Source organism: Malaya genurostris, chromosome 2 (assembly GCF_030247185.1).
Source record: "Malaya genurostris strain Urasoe2022 chromosome 2, Malgen_1.1, whole genome shotgun sequence".
NCBI classification, from domain to species: Eukaryota; Metazoa; Arthropoda; class Insecta; order Diptera; family Culicidae; genus Malaya; species Malaya genurostris.
Genome location: NC_080571.1, coordinates 70,683,563 through 70,705,553, shown reverse-complemented (window position 1 = coordinate 70,705,553; position 21,991 = coordinate 70,683,563). Strand labels below are relative to the sequence as shown.

Genomic DNA, 21,991 nt, shown 5'->3' with positions numbered 1-21,991 from the left:
CATGCGTTGAGTATCGTGACGTCAGATCTCAACTAATGAATTCCTTGCGTACCCAAGGTAGACTATCCAATGTCCCAGTTCGAGACATTCTTGCTTGTCGTGACCTTTCTTACATGAAACTTCTTTGTCATTTCATAAAAACAATTGAAGTTTAAATTTAATAATTGACCCTTTTTAAGGGTTAGTTCTGACTCCTACTGCGTTCGTTAGTTCATCCAATAGCAAAATTTTAATAAAAATGATGTGCTGATACAAACAAACTCAAAATAGGTTACGAAATCAACGACAAAATTTATAAAAAATTTCAGCTCATTTTATAATTTTTAGCAGTTAATCGCTTGGTTCAAATAATGTTCTTAAGTTGATTTAATAATAAATAACGAAATAGCTAATATGATATTTCAAAAATAAGAGGAATATGTTTTATTAAACTCAAATCGCTGTGACTATATTAGTATTATATTAGGTTAAGAATTCTTTGTAAAAGTGATGATACGGCGAAGAAAAACTTATGTAAATTGCCTTAAGAAATAAACGTATTTATGGAAAAAAACACTTGATATAGCTGTACGGATTTGCATGGACAAGCTTTTTTTTTGATTTTGAAACACATTTGTCTTTTCTGGATGAGCGATTTCATATAGGTTCTGATAACCGATGATATAGCTGCGAATTTAAAAACCAAGCACTCTGTGAAATTCTAGCTCGATTTGGCAAGTTACCACTTTAATCGAAAGGTGATACGGTTGTACGACGATAATAAACTGTTTATTTTTGTGTTCAGATTGTAAGCGAACCAAGATTGATATTTTCAAGGGAAAGCTACTACACACTGAAGACTATTTTGAAGTTATTCAAAGAAAAAATAGATGCGGATGGGTAATATTAGCGACATAACTAATTAGCGGATAACGTGAATAATAATATAACTGGCATTTTTTCATCACACTTCCTAAGTATGACAATCTTGTGAATTGCGTTACAAAAGATTGCGTCACAAAAGATTGCGTCACAAAAGATTGCGTCAATTCTACAAGCTTTCTTTTCATTGCTTTTTGAATTGTAACGGTGCACTCATATAGCGTTATCGTTTATTCATGACCAGCATACCCTACCACACAATTAAAACAGGCGGAACTGATGAAAGCAAAAAAGGAAGATTTGACAATTTCAATGAATGAATATGTCGTGGTTAGTTCATAGGGACAAATTTACTGATTCAGTTTGATTGAATCACTCGGGTGTTCATAATTTTTCTCAAATTTTGGAGTTAGATTCTGGTCCTTTGAAGCTAGATTCTGGATCGGGATACTGGACCTGAAATCTGAACCAAGATTGTGAGCCCGGATTCTGGATTTGGATCTGGACCTCGACCGAAATGAGGCTTCCTGCTCAGGTAGATTGAATGAGTAGGTAATGCGAGAATGAAATGTCGCTCACTACATCGCCCAAGTGCAAAAGAAAGGTTTGGAAATTTGAAAATAATTCGTATTCACGTCCAAACACTCCCGACTTTGAATTAATGGCCACAGTATTAATAATTAGTGTTGATGTGCTTCATGCAATACTGAAGAGCAAATAATGTTACCACAATAAATGCACAGTGAAATTAGCCCCACAATAATATAATTCGTCTATAAGAATGAATAGGTTTTCCATGCGTCATTCATCACATTTTATTTTGACCTAGACACATAAGAATCTGATATAATTAAATAAATATATGTATCTATTTTTCAACATCCAATTCGATAATTACTTCACGACCGCTATCAAAATGATTTCATTAATATTTCCCGCCAACCAACAGGATGCTGAATCTTCACGATGATGCGAAGCTACGAAAGAAAAAAATCTCCACTGCCACAAGTCAATCAGTCTTCATTCACAGTACAAATTCTACAAATACCTCTCGACATGCCTTGCGTGAGTAGCCCGTTCAACGGTATGACAGGCGTTGATTTATGAAAACATTGTGTCCGACAAATTTTCATGCATTGTTTCCGTCACCGTACAGGGTGCTTCTCGGAGAAGTGGAGAGCACGCGAACCGAATCGTACTCGAACGAACGGGTAGTAGTGACACATAAAACTATGTCAAGAGGATTTGTTTTACATCCAAGTGGAATAATTTTCCCGAAAAAAAAGAGCTTGCTTCTAGCTGTGAATCATTGGAATATTCCCAATATGATGCACTGGTTCTCGAAACCCACATTCAATCACCGTGCGTCTCCATCATTATTCCTGTAATGGGCGCGCGTTGTCGATTCCTAAACCAGACTTCTGTCAATTTTGATCAGTGAAACAACAAAAAATACACACACGCACGTGCAGTCACTGTTTAGATTAGCCGATACACCTTCTACTTTGTTTACATTCACCGACCGTATCCCACGGTACGTACCATCGTGATTCGCGGAGTCGTGTAACCGAATTGGCACGATTAACTTAAGCCTGTACTGTAAACTGAATTCCAACGTCGAAGAAGAAAACAGCAGTCCGTCATCGATGAACGCTTTTACGGAAACAAAGTCATATGTCGGTCGGATAGCAGAGACAAAAATTCTCAGGGTCAGTCATCCATCAAACCTGTCAATCAGTTCTTTGTTCACAAAATTGACTTCCACGACCGATTAAGCAGTAGCGCGATTCTAGCGCGACAGGTGACTTTAGCAGCTAGTTTCTCTCCCTTCCCTCCCCCATGGTCCTGATCCGCCGGGGAACGTCGTTCTTCCCAGTTCGTATCTAGCAATATTTAGGATGAAGTTTATTTTCGCTTCCGTTCAACCGCACCTCGTGCTTCGGAGGAATCGTAAAAATAACACTCCGATCCCGTCGGTATTCCCGTCCGATTCCGTTTGAAAGGTTTACGCTAGATCAACGGCGACGGGTCGTGGATAAGCGATATCTCGTATGCCGGTATGTAAATAAATAGAACACTAAATTTTCTGTGCCAGATCGCGTCGTTCGGAGGAAGCACACTTCTGCCAAAATAAATCCTCGCGACGGCGGGGGCTCGTGCCGATGTTTGTTTTTAGATTCAAATACCATTTACAGTACAATTTGTTGAGCCCGAATTGTCCATGGGCAAATATCAGCAATAACAACAACAACAACAACATCACGAATGGAAACTTACCGCCAATTGAGCTCTCGATACGCGGACGCATTTTCCTGGTGGGTAGAATTTTGACGGTATCAAAGAAAACGGCTGGATGCAAAAATGGCGACGTTTAACCGGACCTGCAAAATAGATCAAAATAAAATTATTACACATTGCTTAGGCTATGAAAAACTTAAGAGTTTAAATTTAAATTGAAAGTTTTAACACCATTCATTAAAACATCGTATTTCAGAGTTCATGTTGTTAGTTTCAATAGAATTGGACAATCAATTCCGTTTTGATTTTTACTTATTTAAACGTAGAACCCGTAAACACTCTAGAGTAGATTTCAGTATGTCTGTCGATTTTTTACCTGAATATTACTTATCAAATATTGGTTTCAAATTCATATTCAAATACAATTAATAGAACGATCACTGCAACAGAACGTGTCGAACACGAGAAATTCAAATTGGTTATGTATGTAGAGCAAAATTGGCTCGTTTAACCGCTAACTACACACAAAAAAAAAGAATTTTACAGGTGACTGAATCCCTCATACGATGTAATTCATAAAGACCTAATTTGTCAAATGACGGAAAATTTCATTTGTGATAACTTCATGTTAGATTGGCATGAATTTCACTGGTTTCGACTGTAATGTGCATTCAGCTAGCGGGTGCGACTGTATGCATTCAAATGCACCTTTTACCAGTCAAGCGGATGAGTTTCTGTAGCCCAGTCGATTAAGAGACGTACTTTGTGATCCAATGATTCTCGGTTCAAGTCGCGGTGGTCGCTATCCGAATTCATTTTTTTTATTTCAGTAAGTTTCAAGCCATAAAATTTAAGACACAAAATTGAATGTTCTTCCACGTAAATTTGCATGAACTACGACGCTCCATTTATGAGCATCTAATAAGATGTAAAATCACATGTTTTTTTCGAAATGTGTGTAGATGCAATAGTTTCTTAGGTCGAACGTATAAAGGAAATGTAAAAATCGTTTATATGAAAATTCAAATTCAGTTGGCTCAAGCAGCGCGTTCCTTATATTAACTATGACCTATCATAATTCCTAAAATAATCAAAGGAACGTGATAAAGCTTTGGTATTACATTCCTGTAGTGGAATTTGACCTTCTGTTTCAACAGACTTCGCAGCCGATTCAGAGTGTACAGAACCATTGCATGGCTGGCGCTACAATTCTATTGACGAGGAACGTGCTACTTAAGCCAATTTGTCCGGATTCCAAATAAGGTGTATATCGAAAATAAGCTATCCCCAAATTTTTCCTTCAAATTATGATGAAAAACGATATTTTATTCAAACTAGAAATTGATTCTTTATTGTACGATGTTAAACTTGAGCATAATGAAAACCGGATGGAATTTGAGTTATTTCTTCACGAATTTCCGAACTTTTGATCGAACGCTCTTCATCAAGATCCGGACAAGTGTTGCAACGCATTTTTTGGACGCTTCAGTCCATATTTTTCTTTAACTTCTGCATGTTCCCAGCTGCCTTACCAGTCTTCTTGAAGACTCTCTTCACGATTGCCCAGTAATAATATTTTTCCCAACGAAATTTATACCCTTTTCCGCAAGCCAATTGAGAGTGGTTTTGGCATAGTGAGCCAACGCTAAATCCGGCCAAAACAGTGTAGGTGTACTATGCTTCTTATATAACGGCAGCAATCTCTTCTGGAGACACTCAGATCGATAGATTTCTGCATTTATAGTTTCGGTAGTGTAAAAAAATGGTTGACTTCAAACCACAGGAACATATTGCTTGCCATGCCAGTACAGTTCGACCGAATTTCTCTACTTGAATCGACCTGTCCGCATCGATCACATCCTCCCCAACGACGACAGTAAAGTATTGTGGAACTGGAAGGGTTTTTGAGTCCTTTTTTACATAAGTCTCATCGTCCATTAAAACGCATGCATCCGGACACTGCAAAAGACGCGAATACAATTTCCGAGCCCTTGTTGCTGTTCGCTTCTTCTGTTCTACACTTTGTTTCTAGATTTTCTGCTTCTTGTAGGTCTCCAGGTGATTTCCCCTCTTGATACGCTGGATCATTCCGACACTCGATCCTGCTTTTTTGGCCAAATCACGTATTGACATCGATTTGTTCTTCATGATTAGAGATACCACTTTCTGGTCCAGTTTCGGGTTTGAAGAACCGGGTTTTCTGTCTCTTCCTGGTAGATCATCCAAGTAATAGTGTTCCCCAAAATTATTAAGGATGGTTCTAACACTGGCATGATGAATTACAAACCGCTTCGCCAATTTTCGCATAGCAATACCCTTCTCACTTAGCCATGTATCCAGAACCTTAATTTTCACTTCCTTTTCAATACGCGACATTTTGAAAACGCAGAATTTCAACCGCACAAACTGTGATCTGAGCATAAAAAACCATCACAAATACATGCGTACAATACAAATGTATGTGGATAGCTTATTTTCGATACACTCCTTACTCAACAAAACTTAATATTAAATTATACATATTCAGTACCGAGTTTAATTTCATTGTCATCTGAGAATGACAACCATGTTACCGATTATTACGTAACACGTCGGTTATGAAGTCCCCGGTCTGAAGCGCCACCAATTGAAAATCTCTCTAGCGTTCAATTGATACATCCTTCTGACATCACTGTCTTTAATGAGCAAAATACTACACTGAGGTCTTTTAACACGCGGTTTATTATGCGTTTTACGCGGCTTTTTTAACGCGGATTTCCGAAGTTACGTGATTTTTTTACGCAGGTTTCGGAAGTTACACGTTTTTTTCCCGCGGATCTCCGAAGTAGCGCGAATTTCCAAAGTTACGTGGTTCTTTTTACGCGATTTTACAGAGTTATACGGTTTTTTTTTGTTTTGTCTTAGAAATACATGAAATCTTGAGATCTGGTGTTATCCCGATTTTTTTTTAGGTTAACTCTCTGGTGCTTAGAAAATATCCAATTTTTAAAAAAATTGTTTGGATTACTAATACATTAAGCATACAAAATTTCAATTCCAAAAATCTCAAGTCCCAAAGATTTTTTCAAATGTTTTTTTTTTTTGAGATTGCACCAGATCTGGACGTTTCATGCATTTCTAAGATATTTGGCATTAACAAATTTCTTCAGTTTTTACGCGGATTTTCGAAGTTACTCGTTTTCTTTACACGGATTTCCAATGATACCCGGATTTTCGAAGCTAAAGACTGTCCTAGAAAGTATGGACGCAACCAAAAACCGCTGCCATTTTGCAATGGTTCAGAATCTGTCAATTTTTATGGCTGCGTCATGTTGTTTACACTCTTCTCTAACCACTTGTGCAATTGTTTATTCGTTTTCATTAGTTTGTTTCGAAATGCGTGGACTTTCAACAGAACAACGTCAAAAAATTGTGTACAAATGGTGCACAGAACGCGGACTGTCACTGAGAAAGATAGCAAAAATGGAAGGAGTAGATGAAAAATCCGTGCGAAATGCAATCAGGAAGTTCGGTGAGGATAACACCTTTGAGGATAAACCGAAAACGGGTCGAGAAAAAGGTCCTGCTAACCCTCAGTTGGATAAACGTATACTGAAGGCGTTCGAGCAAAAGAAGGAGGTTTCCGTTCGGGATGTGGCCAAAAAAGTGGGCACTTCGAAGTCAAATGTTCTTCGTGCTAAAGAACGTTTGAATCATCGAACCTATAAGAAGCAGAAACAACCAAAACGTAGTCCGAAACAAGAATCATCGATCAGGCCAAGGGTTCGAAAGCTGTACAATACGATTCTTGCAGGAAATTTGAACTGCATAATCATGGACGACGAAACCTACGTGAAACTCGATTACAAATCCTTTCCGGGACCACAATATTATACGGTGCAAGAAGGGCAAGTGTTAAACCAGTCCGAGACATCGATTGAAGTCGAAAAATTTGGTAAGAAAGCTATGGTCTGGCAAGCAATTTGTGGCTGCGGTAAGATTTCGGAATTCTTCATCATCACTACTTCAATGAACAGCGAAATATACATCAAGGAATGTTTACAAAAACGACTTCTACCCATGATTAGAAGCCACAAGGATCCTGTTGTCTTCTGGCCAGATCTTGCTTCTTGCCTCTACTCGAAATCAACGGTAGAATGGTATACTACCAAAAATGTCACTTTCGTCCCATAAGACATGAATCCACCAAATTGCCCACAACTTCGATCAATTGAGGAAATTTGGGCATTAACGAAGGCACATCCTAGGAAACATGTCTCGGCAGCCGAAGCCATTCAACAGTTCGAAAAAGATAGGAAAAAAGTGTCAAAACTTGTCGCCAAGAAGTCTGTACGGAATTTAATGAGGAACGTTCGCAAGAAGGTGCGCCAGCTATTCTACAATGGCCAAGTAGCGAATATTGAGAATAATGTTCTGTTGTTGTAGTCTAATATTATCAGTATATCGAATAAAATTTGAATATCTAACACTTGTGAATTATTTGCAGGGAAATCAAAGTGCGTCCATACTTTCTGGGGCTGTAACTTATTCATTTTTCGCAAGGCACGGATGGGATAGCCATCAATCTGTAGGTTTTAATAACAGCTTTAAAATAAAAATTATCAAAAAAAATTAAAACCATGCCTTTTTTATTTAACTTTTACGGATTATTTTGTAATTATTGAGAAAAAATTAAAATTTTTTTTTCAGTGTATATTTTTTTTAGAGTGCCCAATCGATTCCCTACAACTCCTTCCTGAACGCCATTTTTGTGCAATTAACGGTTTCCAAGTTACAACGATTTGAAAAAGACAATTTTTGTGAAATGCAAAAATACATACGCCCTTTTCAAAAATCAGTCGTGAGTCGGATTGACCTCTCCATTGGTTCAAAACTTATGGTTTGCCATACTGAAGCTATGTGCAAAGTTTCATCCAAATTGCTCACGTATTTTTACCTTTTTTTTTATTTCAATATGGTATGTGGAATTTTCGAGATATGATTTTTTGAAGTTTCGCGTTTTCAAATAAGAGCCTTTTTTCAACAGCCTGTACTGGAAAATCTAATAAATGTGCGTCTTTTCCTTAGCTTTCAAATAAGAGATTTAATAAAACAACTTTTACAGTTTATTTAATGAAAAAAGTTAAAAATTATTAAACAAATAAAAAAAAACAAACTTGGGCCTAATTGTTCTTCTTTTTTTAGTTGAAAAAGGAAATTTTGGGGCTTAACTCAATCTTGGCAAAGTTTCAGAGTGGAAAGATTAATACTTTCGGAGCAGTGAATTTTTCAATCACGACCCGCACGCGCGAAGTGTACCGCAGTGCAACTCACTCGAATACGAGCTTAACATGTCGACACATGTCGCGCCACTGATCGTATCATAACCCTTGAGTTAAGCCCCAAAAGCTTATTTTTAAAACCAAAAAAAGAAAAAAAAAATGAGACCCACGTTTGAAATTTTTTTACTTGTTTATTAATTTTTAACTTTTTTCAAGAAACTACCTTTAAAGGTTGTTTTATGGAATCGCTTATTTGAAATCTAAGGAAAAGACGCACATTTCATGTCTTGGACGAATTTTTGTATCTTTATTAAATTTTACAGTAAAGGGGCTGTTGCAAAAAGTTGCTTTTTCGAAAACGCGAAACTTCAAAAAATCATACGAGGTCTGTTCAAAAAGTACCCGGAATTCTCATTTTTCTAAAAAAAATATTTATTTATTCGTCTACATCTATATGGTCCCCTTCAAAGTAATCCCCCCTAGATATAATACACTTATGCCAGTGTTTTTTTCCAGTCTTCGAAACACCCCTGATAGTCACTTTTTGTAATGCTCTGTAGCACTCTCAGCGATTCTGCCTTTATCTCTTCAATCGATGAAAAACGCTGTCCTTTCATGGGTCTCTTCAACTTTGGGAACAGGAAAAAACCACACGGAGCGATATCTGGTGAATAAAGAGGTTGGGGCATGATTAAAGTCTTGTTTTTAGCCAAAAAATCACGAATAAGCAACGATGAATGAGCAGGTGCGTTATCGTGGTGCAAAACCCATGAATTGTTTTTCCATAAATCGGGGCGTTTTTTTTTCGAATTGCTTAACGCAAACGTCGCATTACTTCAAGGTAATACTCCTTATTGACGGTTTGATCTTTTGGCAAAAATTCTTTATGCAATATGCCATTATAATCGAAGAAAACAGTAAGCAAAACCTTGACATTTGATCGAACTTGACGTGCTATTTTCACTCTTGGTGACGTTGGGTGCTTCCACGTGGACGATTGTGCTTTTGTTTCGACATCATAACCGTACACCCATGTTTCATCACCAGTAACATTTCGCACACTTGGTTACACTTTATTTCATTTTTCACGCAAAATTTAATACAAATTCTTTGACTCTTCAATTCTTCCATTGTTTAAACTAACAAAAATCGCCGAGCTCAAAAAAACACGTCTATACCAGCCGCTACAAGACAGAACGTGAACAATGAATACAGCTGAAAATTTCACCATACATTAGGGACATATGTACCAACACAATAAAAAAAATTTTGACCTCCGGACTCTCCAGACGCGCGCAATTAAAAAATTCCGGGAACTTTTTGAACAGACCTCGTATCTCGAAAATTTCACGTACCATATTGAAATAAAAAAAAAACGTTTCGAAGATTTTCGAGTTCTTTACCGAACAAAATAGTTAGTTGAAAAAAATTTTTTTGGGAGGCTGATTTTGCTTGGAATGCCCCATATACTTTATGTTCCGTTTTCAAGCATAGTTTTTTGAACTTCAATAAAACACTGAATCGCTAGAGATATATCTAAGATAGATATCTAAGTTGATGCATTCATTCCTTGAGTTATCTATATTTACTGCTTATAAAACCTTACGAATACACGATTCAGTATTTATTTTGCAATGTGCACTGAATCGAATAGTACATCATGGAAGTTACTTTTAATGTAAACGCTGGAGATCGTTTCTTCCGATAAGGCGAGTGACAAATTAAATCTTGAAAATTAGATAATGATTTTACTCAATCTTTCTACGTTTTATCTTAAGCTTCTAATGCAACTTAGCAAAATAAGTTAAGCCCTTAAGCAGACAAAAAAATCAATTTACTTATCAAAATTCTTATACGTAAATATCCATACCATAATTATGATATTCGATAGACGAACAGAGATTCCATTATTTCAAGCTCCAGGTTGAGATTGGAATAAAACATGCATTGAAAGTAAATAACCTCAAAATTCCTTGTCAAATTAGAGAATACAGAGATTATAAAAAACGTATATCGATAGACTTACGCTGTGATTCTCCATACAACTGGTCCACAAAGGATTGCTAGAATGCGCAACAATTCTTATTACTATTTATTCGAATTGATTCCAGCTTGTCCACCTCACGCCACAGACGCTTGCACTGTCTGTTTATTCACACACAAAAGTCTAGACGTTTCGTCACAGTAACCAAGCGCAAAGCTCCACCGCTGGAAACTGGATATAATATAGCGGGATAAAAAAAAACACTTCAATCTTCTGATAATTTTGTATGAAAGAACATAAAATTATCGATCTGAAGCCTTGCTTAAATTTCCAGATAAAAAACACACCCAATCAAATTCAAAACCGCCCTCCGAACCGAGACTGGATGCTTTCCACACGGCTGATAAACACTGAATGAGAAAGTTTTATTTTGCAGGCAGATGAACCAAGCCGCGGTCGGGTTTCCGCTCACCGACTGCTGCACTGCCGATGGACGCGATCCTCTCATCTGCTAGCACCAGCATCGTCGTATCGCATCGTATTTGTTGCACTTGCAATTTTGCTGGCGGGCGGCCATCTCATCGCGACATGGTTCGTGTTGTGATAACCACTGGTCTCACAGTAATCGACATTCGACAGGATGTTCCAAAGTGCAGTTGGAGGAAAAAAAACAAAAACAAAACTGCAGCAACTACGCAAGTAAATTGTAATAACAATCATGAAATTTTTAACGATAGATCAAAATTTCACTCGGTTCAAAAGCACTACTCATGACACGATTCGCCATGGCTTCCTTTATTATGATTTATAGTGTGTTGACTTGAGGTTAACCATAAGAAGAAAAAAACTGTGACGTCAATGACAGTTCCGATGGTATCTATTGCTCTCGGAGAATAAGTACTGCATACACTAAAGGTACTATAAAATTGTTACTCTGTCATTATCAGTATTCTCCAGCGATTTCTTTCTCTTCGATAAATTCACTGCTAATGGTTCAGGTTGAAGATAGTGTGGATTGTAGCAACTGAAACTTACTCTAAAATTGAAGAGTCACCCAAAAAATATCTAACAAATGTATCAAACGTTTATGGTCTCTTAGAAACATTTTAGTTTATGTTTTAAAAGCAACTGACTATTTCTTTTTTCCGACTCGAGAAAAGAAGTAAATATTGATTATTCTGGTACATTTTTTGTTGTGTTGGTGAAATTTTTGTGAACGTTCCGTGAAAATTGACGATTGTACGACCCCTGCTCCAACATGTTTTATTGTAGTTATTTGGGATGACCACGATATAACAAAAAATGAAAAACTGCGAATCGATTTCTTAGATTTAGTTCCCATAACTATAGCTGGTCAGTGAACGAAGAATTTGGCGAAAATTTGCTTTAATGCTTTTTTATATCATGCTCACCGTGAATGACTGTCAAAAATAAGAGTTCTGGTCATGGCCTGTACAATCTTCAATGTTCCACATATAATAAGTAAACATTTCAAAAACATTACAAAACATGTAGCATTCGAACGACGACGATGCTTTTTAATTCAATGGAATTGAATCATTTTCCCATTTTCTGTATTAAACGAGAGATATAAACTTCACCTTTTCAAGCAAATACAGAAATGTCATTAAAGACTCATCAGTCCGATATGCTACTGTAAAGCTGATATAAAACCATAAAAAGTTCAATCTTTAGCTGTAACAATACAGAGATTGATTGCTTGACAATGTGTCCTGATTCAATAAGTATATGTAGGTAGACATTTCAGAAGCACGTGTGGAATGATCTTGACCTAGAATTGTATCAGGTGTACAACTTTGCTTCCGCCGTTTTTTTTCCAAAATTATAAGCTTTATTGCGAAAAAGTGCTTACAGATGTGTTATTCAAAGTATTGTCCGTTGTTAGCGACAACTTTCTCCCATCTTTCCGGCAATTTTCGGATCCAGGCTCGAAAAAAGGAGTCCTCTTTTGACACTATCCATGAAGCAATCCATTTTTCCTACTCTTCGAAGGATTGAAAATGTTGATCTGCCAGGCCGTGTGCCATCGAACGGAATAGGTGGAAGTCAGAAGGGGCGACATCTGAGGAATACGGAGGGTGGGATAAGACTTCCCATTTCAGCGTTTCCAGGTACTATTTGACCACTTTTGCGACGTGAGGCCGAGCATTGTCGTGTTGGAGGATGACTTTGTCATGTCGCTCTTGATATTGTGGTTGTGATTTTCTGCGTTTAGGATTATCGTATCGAACCCACTTTTTATCACCGGTTACGATTCGATGTAAAAACCCCTTACGATTTTGTCTTTGAAGAAGTTGCTTACATGCACTCGATGTCCCTCGGTTTCAACTCGTACGGCACCCAGTTTCCTTCTCTCTGAATTATGCCCAGGGCCTTAAGACGTTTTGAAATAGCTTGCTGACTCACTACCAACGATTCGGCAAGCTCTTTTGGGTTTGGCACGAATCTTCATCAAGCAATGCTTCTAGTTGTTCATCTTTGAAAGTTTTTTCTCTTCCACCACCACGTTTGTCTTCCACATCGAAATCACCATTTTTAAAACGTTGAAACCACTCCCGACACGTTCTTTTACTCAGAGCAGCATCACCGTAAGTTTCTGAGAGCATTCGATGCGCTTCAGTTGCATTTTTTTCGAATTGTAACAGAAAAATAAAAACTCCCGCAAATGGCGAGAATTGGACACCTAAACAGACATTTTCGAGCGTGAATAATACGAAAACAAGAACAACTGTCACTGAAATGGCGATGACAATTCGTTAGGCACTGTACACACTCACTTCAAAGGCATTATCATCTATGTATTTTGACCAGCCTCAGCCGGTACAGCCATCTATCGGAAAACGGCGGAAGCAAAGTTGTACACCTGATATATTAAGGATCAAGAGTAAACCAAGTTAACTTGTGTTGGTAAATTGTGTATTACGTACATTTTATTTGGTACGTATGCCATAGATCCGTGTATCCGAGATTGCAGTGCACCGAGTTTATCACTTTACTTTTTTTCAGACTAAGTCTTCATGTATAGCAAGGTTCATTAAAATCTGACTGGGTGCTGCCAACATTTGTTCGAGTTAGCGCGAAATTCGCCAAAGTCAAAAAAGGAAGACCGAAAATAGCTATGCTAATGCTATTAGATATATGAAGTTTGTTTTAAAAAAAGGGGTGGGTAATGTAATAGACATAACTGGTGAACGTGAATACAAATAAAACTGGTATAAATTTGTTGGTAATATTCTTTTGGTTCTATGACAAAGAACCGATTTGCGAAATTTATACGATACAACTGTTGTGTACTTTTTTCCATTCCTTGCCTTAAATGTATTTAGTTCCAAATTTCAAGTTCCAGAATCCAAGTTTGGTTACTGCATGCAGCAGATTTGAATCTTGAATTCTTGAAACTCAGCAGTTAAATTATGAAATTGAATACGAATTCAGGAAATTAAATTCTGGTTCAGAAGTCCAAAGCTCAGTTTCGGAATTCATATCTAACAATTAATTCCAGAATCCAGATCTAAAATTCATATCCTGAATTTTGTTTCCTAAATAAGAGCTCTGTTCAGTTCCGAAAATTTAGTTCCAGAAACTTAGTTTTAAATTTTGAACCTTCCATTTTAACTAAACTCTAAATCTGAAATTAAGTTCAGAATTCAGGCGAGAAAATTAATTATAAGAGCGCTTTGATTATAAATTGAATTACTAAATTGACCGTCTTACACAACATGCATCAATGTGTCTCTCTCATATAAGTCAATTAAAACACTCATGTTTTATAACCATGATTTATAAGTGCCTGTTTCACTAGCGAAAAAAACGTGTCGTAAGCCCACTGAGCTCAATCACTGAATATGTTCCGTATTTTTATGTATCGATTTTGCACGATCCGCTTTGTGCGAAGATTCGTTCAATTCATGCGGTTCACATTTTGCTCGCCTTAGTTTGGCACTAAATTTCGCCTTAATGCTCGTTCATACCAAACATTTAAGCAAACTTCAATTTTAAGTTACTTGTGGTTATCACATCCCACTGAAAGTTTCATCATTAATTGCTGAACATATTTCCGATGATATGAACAAAAAAAATGTTGCTGCATTATTCACAACAAAAGATACTCATGATTAAGGTCTGCCCATTCTTGAACAGAGTAAATTTTTAAAAGGAGCCCCATATTTATGCTTGATGAATGAACAGCCGAACTTTGTGGAAATGATTCAAACTTTCAAATGGTTTTGCCTTTCCCGTATAGAAAGAATATGCAATCACAGAGAAAACCGACTTTTAAATCGATGCTCGATCTCCGACTCAGTTCGTCGAGATCGCAAAATGTCTGTCAAGTGGGTATGCGCTTGATTTTCCTGGTTGAACCGATTATTTCCAAATTTAAATCTGACACCCGATTACTGGATTACAGGGTGATATGTGTAGAAAATTGCAAAAAATATGAGCTCAATCTTGTCAGTGAAAGCTGTAACGATTTTAACAAATTTCAACTAATATTCAAATGAAAGATACCATAGAACTCTATAAATTTTTATTTTGATACGACTTCCGGTTCCGGAATTGCAAGGTGTTAAGTAATCATCGAATAAAATTATTTGAGCTAGCCATAAAATCCTTTTTGCCTTTCTTATATAGAAAGGTTATGCAATCACTGTGAAAACCGACTTTTGAACCGACGAATGCCATATATCAGTAAATGTTTCTCTCTCTCTCTGTATGTGTGTGTGTGCGTGTGTGCGAGTATGTGGCAAATAATTTCATTCGATTTTCTCAGAAATGGCTCTCAGATTTTCACAAACTCAGATTCAAATGAAAGGTCTTACGGTCCCATAGATTGCTATTGAATTCTATCCCGATCCGACTTCCGGTTCCGAAATTACAGTGATATGCACCGAAAAAATGAAAAAAAATTGTCACTCACTTTTCTCAGAGATGGCGTGACCGATTTTCACAAACTTAGATTTAAACGAAAGATCTTATGATCCCATAGATCGCTGTTGAATTTTATTCCGATCCAACTTCCAGTTTCGGAATTACAAGGTAATATGTACAAATTTATGAGAAAATGCGCATTCAATTTTCTCGGAAATTTCTCAACCGATTTTTACACACTAAGATGCAAATGAAAGGTCTTGAAATTGTTTAAAAAGTCCCCGAGATGTTGATCCAGATCCGACTTCCTGTTCCGCAGTTACAGTGCGATTAGTGTATTTTTTCACAAGCGATGGCGAAACGAGGTGCATATTTTTTTTTTAAATTACTGGTTAATTCATCTAGTTGGCAGACCTTGTTAGTTGGTGGATATATAAATCTACTTTGGGACTATTAGTCCCCGGTTTCTCCTTCCAAACGCACCGGTAATAGTGAAGAAAAGCTTCAAAACCGGAACTCACTTCGATTTCTCAGCTACGGTTAAACCGATTTTCACAAATCATGATTCAAATTAAAGCTGTTAGTGTCTTAAAAGACACTTGTGCAATTTCATCCAGATCCGACTTCCGGTTCCGAAGTTTTAGGGCAATAAGTATCAAAACTTTCAAACTGTCATACAAAATTATGCAAAATCGGTATGTATCGGTACGTGCTGGTACGGAAGAAGAAAACGAACCCGCCTAACACACAGCGTGCTATGTTCAATTTTGTATAGCGTGCAGTGTTGCCACATTTAAATCAATATTAACTTGCCACAAAAAAGCAAAGTCTTGGCATTACATTCCTTTCATGGAATTTGGCCTTTCTGTTTCAACAGACTTCGCAGCCGATTCTTAGCGTACAGAATCATTGCATGGCTAGTAGTATGGATCCTACTGACACTAAGAATCCTTCCAGGTCGGGGCTCGAACATACGACAGCTGGCTTGTAAGACCAGCGTCCTATGCATTGAACCGCCAACCCGGGACAACTTGCCATAGCTGTTTACAAATTGAAAAGAAGATAGTAGTTTTTACCAAAGAAAGTTTTTGATTTTATTCAAGTTTGAAAAAAAATCTTGTCAGAACATAAATAATACGAAAAAGGTATCATTACACCACTAGGTGGATTGAAAAAGGTTTTTTGTATGTGTTTTTATAGTTGATGGCCAAAACAGTTGATATTCGGTAAATCGGTTCCCTGTTCCGGAAGTATCGGAAATAGCGGTAAAAAAACCGATTCCGTTTCCGGAATGGAATTACAGCGTAAAATGTGTTTACAATCTCATACCGTCATTTACATCGACGATACAAATTACGGAAAAGTTCTTCTAAATTTGGCTCGAAACTGTTTCAAATTCAAATCTGTTTTAGTTGTTGGTCAAACGATTTTGGCTATATCCTAGGGTTTCCGGTTCTTGAAGTGTCGGAAACAAGGGTCGAAAACTTCGAAAACGGAATTCACTTTATTCTTATTTTTATTCAACATTGAATGAACGGTTGTTTGATAAATCTCTTAGTAATATTCAAGAATATATACACTAGGGTGCTTGTCGCAAACTTGGTTGCGGTGAACCTCCATTTGAAAACCTTGAGCTACGGATATATATACCTTTGAATCATACATCTTGGTCTGAAATGTCAGCTGCATGAGTAGGCACATTTGATTGCTTATAAGATAAAAGAACGACAGTAAGATTAGTGGAAGACATAGTAGTTCAGTTGCTAAATCTTAACCTAAAGTGGAAGTCATCTTAACAGCTAGGTAGAAGCTAGGCAAACAGTGTATTTCTTATTTAATAGTAGTTACGGATTGAATTTATAAAAGCTGCTAAAGCCCTTCAGCGTACGATAGTGCAACGATTTAGAAGTAAGAGCAAATAGAAAAACACTAAACGTAAGTAAATGTTCCTGAATAAGTTTCAAATTGTAAACAACTACATTTTCTTGCTAGGATTTTTTTAACCCTTCGCACGGGCGTTGATAAATATATTGGGTTAAAGGATTGGAAACCGGTCTGTCTTTTGCTCCGAAAACATTTCGTGACAGTGCTAATATTTAAGGGTCATCTGTAATTTCGTAAAGCGGTAGTGCTCGAAAATTTAAGCAACTTTAAAAAAGCTCTCTATGCAAAATTTCAGCTAAATCGGATATGAGTAAGAGGTAAATTTGAATATTTTCGATCTTGAAAAATCACCATTTCCGAAATCACAAAAAGTCTTAGAATTGCATGCAACGTCGAGTTTTCCAAAATCGAAAAAAAAATTTGATGTCGAATGCCTTAGAATTGTCTGAAACGTCTAGATCTAGTGTTATTCTCGATTTTTTATTTGACTCTCTGGGACTTTGAGATTTCTTAAATCGATTTTTTTTATGCCAGATTTGACTACAACAAAAAATTTCGATTTAGTCTAATCTCAAAATTGTTTCAAGTCCAAGGGAGTCGAATTAAAAAAAAATTTTTTTCCGGATAACACAATTGTGATTGTGCTAAACTCGTCGGTGTTTTTTAATTATTCCGAAATCAGAAAATGCGTTTGCCGAAAACGTTCGGTTCCTTCATACTTTGTTCTTGGAGTTCTGGAGTGAATATTTATTTCAATTTTAAAACCACTGTATCTCGATAAAATGGTAGCGTTTAGGACATTTTATTGGAGACCTTTTTCATTTAATATGTTACATGCTTTTTTAAAACTTTCGATTTATTTCCATAATACATATATGAGAAATATGTAGAGAAAAGATCGTGTGAAAAGCATTCATATTATCAGCTATCAAACAAAATTCCATAGTAATTACGAATCTTTTTTATTCTAATACATTCTAAAAAAAATCCCAAAGATTTCTGACAGAAAGTTCTGACCTGCTGGCGACCAATCGCAAGCGATAATGGGTCACCATGCCGCTGTTGAACAGGTATCCAGAGCGACGGGTAGTACGTAAATGTTCCAATTGCTGATGCTGGCTGTGTGACCCCCGCCTGACCTACATTACTTTCTTTACTCGTGATTGTAAACAAAGTACGGCATGCTCGATTGCTTCCCCAGTCAAATGTTTGGATCGATGCCGCACATGCGCTTTGTGCTATCCGTTGAAAATATACTAATTTAGTATAATAGGGAGGTACACAGTGAGAACGTTTGAAATACGAAACGATACAAACAATCACATCACAGTAATCACATACATTAGTCAGTTCACGGGAGAAAGTGAATTTTCAATCGCAGAGCGTTGGCAAAACAAACCCATGTCTTGATTTTGTCATTAAATAGAATTCAGGTGCAGAATCCGAATCCAGGTCCAGGTTCTTTTGGGGTTCAGGTTCTAGTCTAGGTCCAGATCCAAGTAAAGGTCAAATATCTGTTTCTGAATTGAAATTATTTCCTGGTTTTCCTGGTCTCACGATTATTGTTTCCACTATATTATTACTATTTACAACAAAAAATGGTTAATTGATCATATTGTTTGATCTGTGCAGCCGGCTGCCGAGAAAACAATATTAATTTATTTACTTTTAATCCGGAGTGTGATGCATACCCTCTCTTATCGATTATCAGGAGCTAGGTGATCAAACAAACAAGTATTTTCCTAATATTTATACAAAATAGCGATCTATGTTATCTGTGTTATTAGCATAGTAATATTAACGAATTTTCGCGATATTTAAATTCATAATCTTGAAAGACAAGAAGGAAAAAATACCAAACAAAACTTTTTCAGAATCTAGATTGTGATAAATCAAAAATCATTCTGTCGTACAATTATGAGAAAAACTGTTTGTTCAACGGAGAAAAAACAACTCCTGCAATTGTCGCCTTTTCCGACATGGAAGCAGGAACCCAGTGGATCTATTCTAGATTATGTTTTATTACCACGGCCTTCAGGCTGGTCCTGTCCGGAATTAATCTCCTATCGAACCGCAAACCCTTACACTTTTCGAACCTTAGTTGAGACGATTTTCCCAAGCGTTTTTAGGATAAAAGGAAACACCCGCTAATGTAATAGATTGCCTCGTTTACGTACCAAGTTAGAAGATATTTGGTAATCTAAATGGTATCTTCCAGGTTACTGAATATTACCAGGTGTTATTATAACTCAAACACAAATGGTGGAGAGGTTAAACGTTAGTCTCCATGCCATATATGATCGTTCGCATGTCATGGGGAAGATTCAGAAGGAAAACGGGTTCCTCATGAGCTGAACGATAGCCAACAAGGAAAGCAAAATGATGCTTTCTTGGCATGAAACAAGAGGTTTCCTTCACCTTGAAGATGAGAAATGGATTCATTTTGAAAATTCTAAGCGCACAAAAGTATGGGTCGATCTTGGTCAATCGTCGCTTCGGAAAGAAAACCACGATCTGCGTTTTGTGGTATCAAAAAGGTGTATTGTGTTCCTCAAACCAGAAGAAAATGATGAAATTGAACCAAGTATTGCTCGAAAAACGACCAAAATTCTCTTCAAAATATCACAAAACCATTTTGTAGCATGACAATATCTTCGCACATATTGCGGAAGCAGTTAAAAACATAATTTAATAACACAGATGGGAATTTTTGTTCCTTTCTGCCATACTCCCCAGAGTCCGCCCCTTCCGACTATCATTGCTGAGAAGTACTTCACTGTATGACTACTTTGCGACTCTATCACTTCAAAAGATAACAGTATAGCGTTGGACAAAATACTACTAACAAAGAAAAAGTCGATTTTTTACCGTGAAAACTTTTTTATTCTTCAGTATAATCTCCATCTATATCGATACATCTAACCCATCGGTCCTCCAACACTTCGATGACCTTTAAAAAAAAAAAGATTTATGAAGGCATTCAAAATAGATTTCCGTCTCTGCAATGACCTCAGAATTCGACAAAAACTTCTTTCCCTGGAGAAATCTTTTCAGGTTTGGAAATAGATAATAGTCGCTGGGAGTCAGATCTGGAGAATACGGGGGATGGTGGACCAATCCAATTTCACCATTGCTTTCTGTTCCAAAAAATCCCACATTATTAGCCGGTACACCTGGTATTATATCGGATTTATGTGTGGATTCCACTTTTTTCGGAAGTTCTAGAAATAATATCGTTTTATTTATAATTCGTATTCATCTACGAACTATGGAGATGAACACCATTTCCAATTTCAGGTAATAAAGAAAAGTCTGACTTCAAACTGATACACTGATGAAAGTTGAAAAACGTGCTTAATCCACCTAGTAGTAAGGCGATACTTTTTTTTTCAATCAGCATGTGTTTTTCGTGGGAATATTCTTCGTTGTGCTTAGTTTTCATGAATTTATTCTAATAACTGTCGACTTAATTAAAATTTTCAACTGCAAGACGAATCGAAGATAGAATTTGTATGAAACCTTAAAATTATTTCTTTGAATCTAAACGTGTGATAATCGATTAAGCATTCCATCAGATGTAGAAGTGAATTCCTCTTTAAAGTTTTTGTCATTATTTTTGATACTTCCAGAAAGGGTATTCAGAGACCAGCATAACTAAAAAATTGAAATAGTTTTGAGCCCAACTTTGAAAATTTGCTGTATCGTCATGTTCTACGACTGTTTGAGTTTTAAAAACTTGTCACTCTGTAATTCCAAAATTGGAAGACGGAGCCGGGTAAAATTCACCTATTTTGAATGGGACCATAAGTTCATTTTAATTTGAATTTTCGTTTATTAAATTCGTTTTGGTCTTCATTTAGCTTCTCTATTTCTTCTTCCATTCTTCTATTCTATTTCTCTATACGTTCGGAAACGGAATTCTGAGATCGGTGTAGCCGAAGTAAGTTGAATTCGCATAATGGATTGTTAATCATTTCATTAGATTCGAAATTTTTGAAAATCAGTGTAGCTATCTTAGAGAAATCGTAGTGTGTTCCACATAAAATTTTTGGATACCTTCCGGGATCGAAAACCGAATACCGGTAAAACTGAAATAAGTTTATTTGGTCGTAGACTCTCAAAATCTATGAACCCGTAAACCCGTAAAACGTAAATCGAATTTATGTGAAATTTTTACACTAATCACCCTGTATCTCCTGAACCGGAAGTCGGATCTGACAAGAAGTATTTATGGGATCTTAAGACCTTTCATTAGAATCTTAGATGGACGGAATCGGTTGAGCCATCTACGAGAGAAATGAGTGACATTATTTTGAATTCATTACATATGTATATCATTCTGTAGTTCCGGAACCAGAAGTCAGATCCAAATGAAATTCAGAAACCTTATATGGGAGCATGAGACTGTTCATATGAGTCTTATTTTGTCGAAATCAGTTAAGCCATTTCCGAGAAAATTTAATGAAATTTTTTTTCACACACAAATTTGCTTATCAGGCCGAACTTCTTCGAATGGTATGAGGGTGTGAGAAGTTGTGTTCTTCCAGCGATTATTGCTGCAAGCAGAATAAATCAATATAAATCTGAAATTGCTTTGTATTTGAAAATACTGCCATCTTTCTAATACATATGTCATGTTCGAACGATTATGTTGCCAAAAACGAACCGTGCTAAAATCGAAACGTCATGAAAAAGTAAACATCCGACATCAAAACTATTCAATAGCTAGTTTGATCAAAATCTCGACCGCTTTGTTGACAACACACATGCACACACCTTCGGGCCACAGAATTTTTTCTAAAGTTTGAGCGAATTCTATACCTATTTTTTATATTTACAAAAGAAATATTAAAAACATACCGAAATACAAGTA

At 36.7% G+C, this 21,991-nt stretch overlaps 1 protein-coding gene across 2 annotated transcripts in view; it reads right to left on the bottom strand.

The window, feature by feature from the left end:
- The window catches only part of LOC131432335 (influenza virus NS1A-binding protein homolog), a 109,489-nt gene that overhangs the window by 68,755 nt on the left and 18,743 nt on the right, over positions 1-21,991 (bottom strand). The window contains exons 1-2 of one of the 2 annotated variants that reach the window (XM_058598545.1): positions 10,387-10,763; positions 3,139-3,242 (exon numbers count right to left, since the gene is read on the bottom strand). In XM_058598545.1, the coding sequence (XP_058454528.1) occupies positions 3,139-3,169 (31 nt within the window). In that variant the 5' untranslated portion in view covers positions 3,170-3,242; positions 10,387-10,763. Of the gene's footprint in view, positions 1-3,138; positions 3,243-10,386; positions 10,764-21,991 lie in introns of those variants that run through there. The other variant, XM_058598544.1, reaches the window with a different exon arrangement.